The sequence below is a fragment of the Diospyros lotus genome, chromosome 12 (assembly GCF_014633365.1).
Source record: "Diospyros lotus cultivar Yz01 chromosome 12, ASM1463336v1, whole genome shotgun sequence".
In the NCBI taxonomy this organism is placed as follows: domain Eukaryota; kingdom Viridiplantae; phylum Streptophyta; class Magnoliopsida; order Ericales; family Ebenaceae; genus Diospyros; species Diospyros lotus.
This window is the reverse complement of record NC_068349.1, coordinates 4,611,209-4,620,599: the sequence shown is the minus strand read 5'-3', so window position 1 is coordinate 4,620,599 and position 9,391 is coordinate 4,611,209. Positions and strand designations below refer to the sequence as shown.

The window sequence follows — 9,391 nt, the reverse complement described above, 5'->3', positions numbered from 1 at the left end:
AAAGTCAGTAAAGTAAACGACGCCGTGGCCGTAACCACATGGTCATTTTAACGCATAAAAAATATAATTGATGACACGCTGCAATTAATTATTTACGCTAGTGGGGTTGGGGCATTAAAATTGTGTTCTACAGCTCTTCATTAATGTTTTTTATTTATGTTACAAAAAATATGTTACTGTATCTTTATATATAATATATAATATATAATATATTTTAGGATAGAAGTTTGATATCTTAATTAATATTATTTAATTTATATTAAATAATATTGATGTGACAATTTAAATATAATAATTATATATAATTATTTAATTTATCTCTTAATTAACATTATTTTTATGCGTGTTACAGGAGGCCTTTTCTTAAATTATCAATACCTAATAAATCTCTGAATTGAGGCGAAGTGAAATGCCAAATTTGCCCCAATTTAGTAGACCCGCACCTGCGTCCAGTGCCCTCACTCACTAAATTTGAGAATCACTTCCAAATCTTCTACGCACTTAGCAACATAAAATACGACACCGATTCTGCATGTTTGGAAGCGACAGTGACAGTATCCCAAACCTGTCGTTTTCTTCCTGACACTGAGGCCTTTGCCTTTTCCTTCCTCTTTATCTTTTTGTTGTTTTCTTTGTTTTTTTATTTTGCATTAAATAATATTAATTATTATTTAACAGTTTTAATGTTAAAATGTTTTATATGGTACCTACATGAAAGATCTAGTCATTAATTAAATATAAAAGGAATATAAAACAAAAAAAATTAGCCAATCAACGTAAATATATAAATGCCGTATAAAAATGTATCTACTTGTAACTGACTCATAATTTCAATTATTAAATTGGGCCGCATTAAATCTGTTAAACGGGCGGCCCAAACTTGCTGGGCCTCGTTTTTTTGAGAAAAATGGTCCCTGTCAACCTAATTCATATTAAAAAAAATAGTAATATTATTTCTATATTATATTTTAAGACTCTCAACATTATAAATATTTATTTATAATTTATTAATATTTTTTTCAAAAATTATAAACATTTTTACTATGGGTAAAAAGTGGTTATAATTTTTAAAGATAAAACACTTTTTATTAGGTGTTTATATTTTTTAAAATTTATAAAAAAATAATAATTTTTAAAGTGATTATAAATTTTATAAAGTAATTAATCACTTCATACAAAGTACTTTTAATTACTCGAATAGCATTATAATTAAAAACATGCGAGATTACTACAGTCTCCATGCCCTTAATAAAAGGGTGGAGTCATGGCTCGTGTTGGGCTGCCCTGGATCCTATTGGGCCGAATGGTCCAACTCATGTACATTTAAGCAATTATTTTAAAATAATTAAATGTTATGAAATATAAATAAAAATGTTATTAGTTATAAATTATTTAATTTAGAGAAATTTAAATAAAGTTCCAGCCATTTGGAAAGTTGATATTTTTTAGTTTTGAAATTTAAATTGTAAATCTCATAATTATTTAAATTGTACTCTTAGTTATTTTAAATTTATTATAATCAAATAATACATACTGCTAATGGGACTAATCTCTATTATTCTAATAAATAAGGGATAAATAAGTAAATATTGAATATAACATTAAATTTAAAATTTAAATGATTAAACAATTACCTTATTAATTTATAACTAATAACATTTTACACAAACCTTTTTATTATGATTAATAAAAAGGTGTATTTTATATTTTACATAAACGGGCCAAGTGAGAAAATTAGTCGAATGGCTCATATCATGAGCATGTCCACAAATGAGTCCTATCAACCTAAATGATAGGATTACACCACGTGGGATTATAGATTGTATATTCTAATTTGATTTGATTAATATTTGTAAGTTAGGTCAACACAATTCACTAATTATAATAGCGTATTAAGTTGAGTTAATTCATTTATATGAATAATTTAACTCATTTAATTATTTTAGGTGTGATCTTAATTTTTTAAGTTAAATTATAAAAATTAAACCATCCCAAAACAAAATCAAATCATTAACCCAATTAAAATAATTGTGGATCAAATTAGGTTTCAACTCGAACCCTTGTATGACTAAACATTATCTTATAAAAAATGCTATCTCATAAATAATTATGCAACTCGTTTTGAGGATTCCAATTATTTTTAGATAAGATGCATTCTCCTTAATTCTAAACTAATTTTATTGATTGATAAATTATTAAAAAATTATATACATTGATCAGAAACCAATAAAATTGTTATGGGACTCAAAAAAAAAAAAATACTTCCATTGAAGTGTTACCCTTTATAAATGTAAAAAAATTAAGACTTATAATAATAATAATAAAGATAAGAACAAAACTTAAAATATAGTTTAATGCTATATAGGCCTGTTTATTGCAGCTTAAAAGTTGTAACTTTTAGCTTATAGTTTTTAAAAAGTTAGAATGTAGTATTTGTTTTAATTTATAGAATTCTAACTTATAGCTTCTATTAGTTTTTAGAAGGGGTAGAAGCTGGATTTTTCAAAGATGAGGTACCCTAGCTTTTATAACTTCTGCTTAAATGATTACATTGTTATGAAAATTTTACTCTTATTTTTAATAAATAATTACCCTATTGTCTACGCAATCATGGGTTTTTCTTCTCCACTGTCATCTCCATTTTCAGATCTCTTCCTTTTTCTTGCCATCTTCCTTTCTCTCTATACTTTAATTAATTTTTTTATAACACTTAAATTTATACATATACATTAATTAATTTTTAAATTATCATTCTATAACTACTAAAGGTATTATAGATAATTATATAAAAATAAGTTATTTTACAGCTTATGCTATAAAATACCACAACTACTTAACTACAACTTCTAAGAAATTGTACCAAACAGGTTCACAATTTATTCTAAATTTTAGAAACTATAATCTAAGAAGTTAGAAGGTATAATTTTTTTAATTAAACTGCAACAAACGGCGCCATAGTCGGGTTATAGGCAATACTACTAGATCTATAAACAAATGACTTAGAATTAGCCCAAATTAAAGTCAATTGGTTTAAAAGAAGAACCCTTTTACAGTAACTCACAAAAATTTTCGGAGGTTGATCAGTCAAAATAAATATTAAATTTTAAGTGTTAGACGTTATTATTAAATAATAAATTTTATTAATAAGCTACTCAAAATTTTTATTAAAATAAATAGGCCCCGAATTCTCCGAACACTTGGAGTGCACACTGCATTTGGGGACTGTTTGGCTGTCGAGAAACTTTTCCGCGCATTTCCAGAGGAGTGTTGGAAAGTGTAAACCCCTGCTCGGCTGCTCCCCAAAACCCTAGTTTCCAAGTCATCTAGGTCGTGGGCTCGGTCGTTGCCCCAGGACTTGACAGACGAGGACGTGCTCGAGGAACCATTGCAGCGAGGATCCTTGTTGATTGTAGAAAGTCCCCCTGCCGCTGCAATCGAAGATAAGAAAAGTTCGCCACTGACGGGAGGAGACGACCAGTATTAGCAGGCCGGCGAGATTAGCCATTGACGGAGCAAGCCATAATCACGCTGGCCATTCGGCCGGCTTTCGACGAACGTTTAACTCCATCCCAGGCATGCTTTTCGGCACTCATACCATCTCTTCAGTTTCACTTTCCAGAGTACGGATCTGGTATCAATTCGCAGCTTCAATTTCAAACCTCAAAGTAGTTTGGCGCAAAGACCCCAAACTAGACCAGGCCATCGAAAATGATAAGAAATGGAAGCTCTGCGCAAGAGTCGCCAGAGAGGTCCTGAACGAACCGGGTAAAGTTATTCCCCTGTCGTACCTTGAGAAACGTCGCCAGAGAATGCGACTTCCAATCAAAATCAAGACCTTCATCGCCCGAAATCCAGGCTTATTTGAGACCTATCCGGACAGAATCAGGCCCAAATCCGAGCCCGTCCCGTTCATTCGCATTAGCGTCAGGCTTCAGCGGTTTTTGGAAGAAGAAAAGAGAATCACTACTGAAAACGAGCCGTTAATTGTTGGCAAGTTGTGTAAATTATTAATGATGTCCAAGGATAAGGTGGTTAGTGCAGACAAACTGGTACATGTGAAGAGGGAATTTGGATTCCCCAATGATTTTCTGGTGAGTTTGGTGCCAAAATACCCTGAATATTTTCGGTTAGTTGGTTGTCCAGGGGAGGGAAAATCGTTTCTTGAACTGGTTTCCTGGAACCTGGAGTTTGCGAAATCAGTAATAGAGCAAAGGGCAGAGGACGAAGCGAGGTTGACAGGCATAAGGGTTAGGCCATCTTTTAATGTTAAGCTTCCCCCAGGGTTCTTGCTCAAGAAGGAAATGAGGGAATGGATCAGGGATTGGATGGAGCTTCCTTACATTTCGCCATATGATGATCCAAGCAATTGGGACCAATCGTCACGAGAAATGGAGAAAAGGACGGTTGGGGTTTTACACGAGTTGCTTTCTCTCTCTCTTTTCAAGAGGATTCCGGTGCCGATTTTGGGGAAGTTTAGTGAAGAGTACAGGTTTTCAAATGCATTCTCGAGTGTTTTCACAAGGCATTCTGGGATATTTTATATGTCACTCAAAGGCGGGATAGAGACTGCAATGCTGAGAGAGGCTTACAAGGATGATCAATTGATTGATCGGGATCCACTTCTTGAAATAAAGGACAAGTTTGTAGAGTTGTTGGCCAAGGGACACAAGAAAAGAGCTGAGCAATTGGGGTTGCAGAGGGAAGCAGTCCAGAAAGATATGGAGATGATGGCAACTAGAAACTCTGTACAGAACTAAAGTGGAACCTGGGAACAACTGCCGAAATTTGAAGATTAGATGTTTGATGAAGTCAAGTTGCATCTTCTACTACATCTATTAGATTCTGATGATTTCAGGGGGAATTCTTGTCATTCTTTGGGAAGATGTTTTCATTTGATGGTCTCATCTGGGACTGGAACAGGCCATAGTTCCCTGTAAGCATACAATCTTTGCTTGATGCATGCATAAGAACCAGTTACATTTGGTGTAGTCAACTTGTCCAGATAAGCTCTGCAGATATTCATCACGCAGATTTTTCTCTGGTATGCTCTTACGTATTCAATTTTAGAATTTTGCAATATTTTACATGTTGCAGATATATAGCCTGTGGACACTTAAGATCTCGAAGGACTGCTTTAATTTACTGAATGAGGTTGATGCAGAATTGTTGATAACACAATGCGATCAAGTGAATATGAATCTGCTGTATTGACTTTAGGCAAAACTGAAGTTGTTGCCCATATGAATAATCTGTAAATTTTACTCCTCAAGACCACTGAAATTATTTTCCGAGTTATCCACTGATTCTCCAATATCATAAAAACCATTGCAGATATATTATCAGAAAGGTTGTAAATTGATTAATTATCATATATGTGAATTATTTTTGTACATTGTGATTTTTTCCCCCAAAGCAAAGACAAACATGCACACATTCACGCAAACATCACATCCCGGGACTCAGTCTATAGACAGTCAAACAATCTCGAGCCATTTCTCTTGCAGTTCTTGGAGATTGTTTCCATGCTACTGTTTGCTTAAGATTTAGGTCTCCTCTCTATTCTTGATTTTGGTTCCTGACAGTATCACAGTATATGTTCTACTGAAAACTACAAATATAGGTAGACTTAACAGATATATGGACTTGACATTTATGTTGTGTGTGTTCTTCTTCTTCTTTCTTTTTCTTTCGTGGAAATTGCAAAAACTATGTCTCAAACAGAAAATTTGTTTTTAATGCCTTCCCTGAAAAAAAATGTTTTTAGCCCCTCAAACAAATTAATTGCACTTTATAGCCACTTTACCAGTTTTGACCCCTGCCAACTAATTTTACAAATCTACACTTTTATTTAAACATTTTGACCCTGCCACATTACTAGTTCAGGTACCTTCCTTGAAAAAAAAGTGGCTATAGAGAGTAGTTGGTTTGTTTGAGTGGTTATAAAGTGTAATTAGTTTGTTTGAGTGGCTGAAAACGTTTTTTTTTTTTTTCAGGGAAGGGGTTGAAAACGATTGTGTCCATTTGTTTTGGGGAACACATATTGGCTCCCTGAACCATACATCATATAATTTACTTTTTTGTCGTTTCAATCAAGAAACATAATTTTGTAATGCTCATTTTAGTAACCCTTTTCAACCGATTGCAGGTTTTCTTCTTTACTAAGCATTTACAATTATTTTATCTATTTGAGCATCTTTCTTGAAACTAAATCTGATGTGAGAATCCATTTCTCTGACTATTTCTAATTTCATGTCTTGCTTATTGACCATAGGAATACTGAATGCATATGCACCAGCACTCATAATCATAAGTTACTTGTAGATAAAAGCATGTCTTCCAAGATTTTGATAAGTAATTACATCTTTTACGATTTTACCTACCTACACAAGAATAATATAGCAAAATATTGATCATATTATGTGGAGGCCCTTTAATGTTTTTATAATGTTCCAATTTCCTTTCCAATTTAATAGTGTAGAGGTTTTCAGATTATTAGCACCAATGAATCTCTTTAGTCTCAATAACTGTAGGATCTACTGTATTATATCATAAAAAAAATGAAATCTGAAACTAATTATCATCAATTACATAGAACAAAATCTAATTATCGTTAATTAAGCACCTAGCAATAAAATCTAAAAATTCATAAAATAATAATCGGATTAAGTTTAAAAACATTCAAATTAATTAAAAACTTAAAACCATTAAAGATTTACAATAAACAAAGTTTATGATAATTCCACAATACCAACAATAGTAAATTAAAGGGTCATAAACATAAACAAAAACAAAGTTTTAAATAATTGATTAATAATAATAACAATTAACCCTGGTGTCAATGGGAATAAATAACATTTACAACTCCATAAAACAGTTACTGGTTATCCTGCCATAACATGTTGACATCAAGATATACTTATCTTATTCCCCCCCCCAAAAAAAAAACCCACCCCAACGTCAAAGCCATTGACTCCGCACCAATTGGGGCAGGGTGAGGCCCTGACAAGGCTGTCTCAGATTGTCCTCTCTATTGGGAAGATGGAGTGTTGGTGATTGCGATATCAACTTGATCTTTTCTAAATTTTGCTAATTCTATGGAGAACAAATCACTTTTTATGTGCAAGTACTAGGCCTCATATTGAGTAGAAACTAGGAATCACTAAGAGGGGTTGTCTACGTGAATTCTAGACCTCTAACCATCTCTATCTGTGGCCACATCTTTTATAAGGTGATTATACCACTTCCATGTTTAAGGGATTTCTACCAAGGTTTATTTTTAATTTTTTAACCTACTTCTATCTCTTTTCATACAATTTTCTTTTAAATCCACATGCATCTATTGGTCTTCTTCTCATATGTTCAAACTATCTTATTCATGATTCTTACATTTTATCTTTAACAAGCTCCATTCCAACTTTGTTACATAATATAATCTTGTTTCTTATTTGTCTTTTCTAGTCAAACATCTATTGTAACATCCTCATCTTATTATGTTTATATCTTGCACATGTTACTACCTAATTACAACCTAATTGTCCAGCTTTCTAAGCCATACAACAAATATAGTCTATGCTTATATAGGTGCTTCCTGATAATCTAGAATATGTTCCCTAAACATATCCGGTCAAATGGTATAAAACATATGCCCCAAACCAAAAGAAGAAGAAGAAGAAATCCCCAATGAGGGGAAGGAAACCCTTGGAATTTTGTACTTAATAAACTAACCTAGATTAACACATTCTTTTATAGGTATTAACCGTTTGTATAAGTTTTGACTTTTTATAGCATTGTTTTTCATGTCTTGATAAATCAAAATTTTCAGTGCTGTGACTCAATAAAGATTCACTAAAATACACATTCCCATTCCTTTCTACATAACCATTCTCTTTTTCTCTTTGTGAGTTGTTGTGGTTTTGGCAATGCAACTACCCTTTTTCAGCAATTAGTACTTCATCACAAGATCACCCATCATGTAAAATGTGTGAGACTCTCTTATACTATTTGGAATCCAAATATACTGCTTTAAGCCATCAAGCTTAAAAGATGGGCATTCTTTTCATGCTCTTATATTTTAATCCACAAGAAACCTAACTCAAGGAAATGAGAAGTTTAAAGTTTAAATCACTAGTATAAAAATAGAATCAAAGAGCAGTTAGTAACTATACCTGTTTGCAGTATTTGCCTAAAGAGGTAATGGGCATGGTTGCAGCCAAGGTTTTAACACTAGTGATCTTGGTGGTGTTTCTGATACTTAATCACAATGCAAAATGTAATTCACTTCCAGTACAACCACCTTCATATTGTGCAACGCAGTTTGCAGTGGTCAACCGTGCTTGTGCAATGTTGCCTTTTGTACCTCTGCATCCTGATGCGGATAGCCGAGACAATGGGAGCAGGCATGAGCATGAACAGAGTCATGGGCATGATCATGAGCACGAGCACGGACACAATCATGGGCATGGTCATGAGCACGAGCACGGACACAATCATGGGCATGGTCATGAGCACAGTCATGAGCACGAGCATAGGCACAAAAATAGGCACGGGCACAGGCACCGGCACCGGCACTGGCACCATGGACCATCCTCCCCAGGGCATGAATGTTGTCGGTGGCTAGATGAAGTGGAGAATGAATGTGTCTGTGCGGTGCTGGCTCGCTTGCCCCCTTTCCTTTCCAGGCCAGTGCATCATTACACTGTTGAAGTTGAAGGTGTATGTGATGTCAGTTTCGATTGTGGAAACCTATGACGGCTCAGATTCACTTTTTTGCCGTCACTTGAAATGTCCAGAAAACATTAGGTTTATATACATATCATCTGGATTAATTCATGTTTTTAGTTCCAGATGCAAAGTACTAAATAAAAAGAAGTTTGGTGAACCAATTGTAGCTTTTTTAAGTTTGGAGTTGTTGTTTATCTACTTTCTTCAGTGAATACAAGTGAATCATGTAATAGTATGGCTATGACTGTTTGAGAATATATTGACTCCCTGTAGTTGAAACATATTGTTTGTTCCTTGATGATTGCTGTTTCTGTTCACAAAATATCAAAATTTGCTCAGGCCTTTGTATAATTAATGGCCATATCAATGGATCTGAAAGAGTTTGAAGACTGGTACAAAATGTGGAGCGGAATGCGGATCCATGTTTATTGTACGATGAGAATATTGTCAATGGACTTTCCATTCAGAACATCGCAATTGGAAGTTTGGAACTTGATTAGAATCTCATGCACTGAAAAAGGGCCAGCCTTGGGAATTGAATTGATTGATGGGGATGGTGATGGTTATGGTGAGTTTATTCCAAGCTTATCTCCTCCATTTTGAAGAAGAATAGTTGACTGATTTTTAAGGGCACCCTTCTTTACTCTCTCTTTTTTCTCCCAATAAGACT

At 33.7% G+C, this 9,391-nt stretch overlaps 2 protein-coding genes across 2 annotated transcripts; both read left to right on the top strand.

The window, feature by feature from the left end:
• Positions 1–3,208: 3,208 nt before the first annotated feature.
• On the top strand, positions 3,209–4,987 carry LOC127787109 (protein WHAT'S THIS FACTOR 1 homolog, chloroplastic). Its single transcript, XM_052314972.1, has one exon. The coding sequence runs from the start codon at positions 3,576–3,578 to the stop codon at positions 4,755–4,757; it is 1,182 nt and encodes a 393-aa protein (XP_052170932.1). The 5' UTR covers positions 3,209–3,575; the 3' UTR covers positions 4,758–4,987.
• On the top strand, positions 4,895–9,037 carry LOC127787111 (uncharacterized). The gene is made up of 2 exons (XM_052314975.1): positions 4,895–5,041; positions 8,176–9,037. The coding sequence occupies exon 2, from the start codon at positions 8,194–8,196 to the stop codon at positions 8,746–8,748; it is 555 nt and encodes a 184-aa protein (XP_052170935.1). The 5' UTR covers positions 4,895–5,041; positions 8,176–8,193; the 3' UTR covers positions 8,749–9,037.
• Positions 9,038–9,391: the final 354 nt, after the last annotated feature.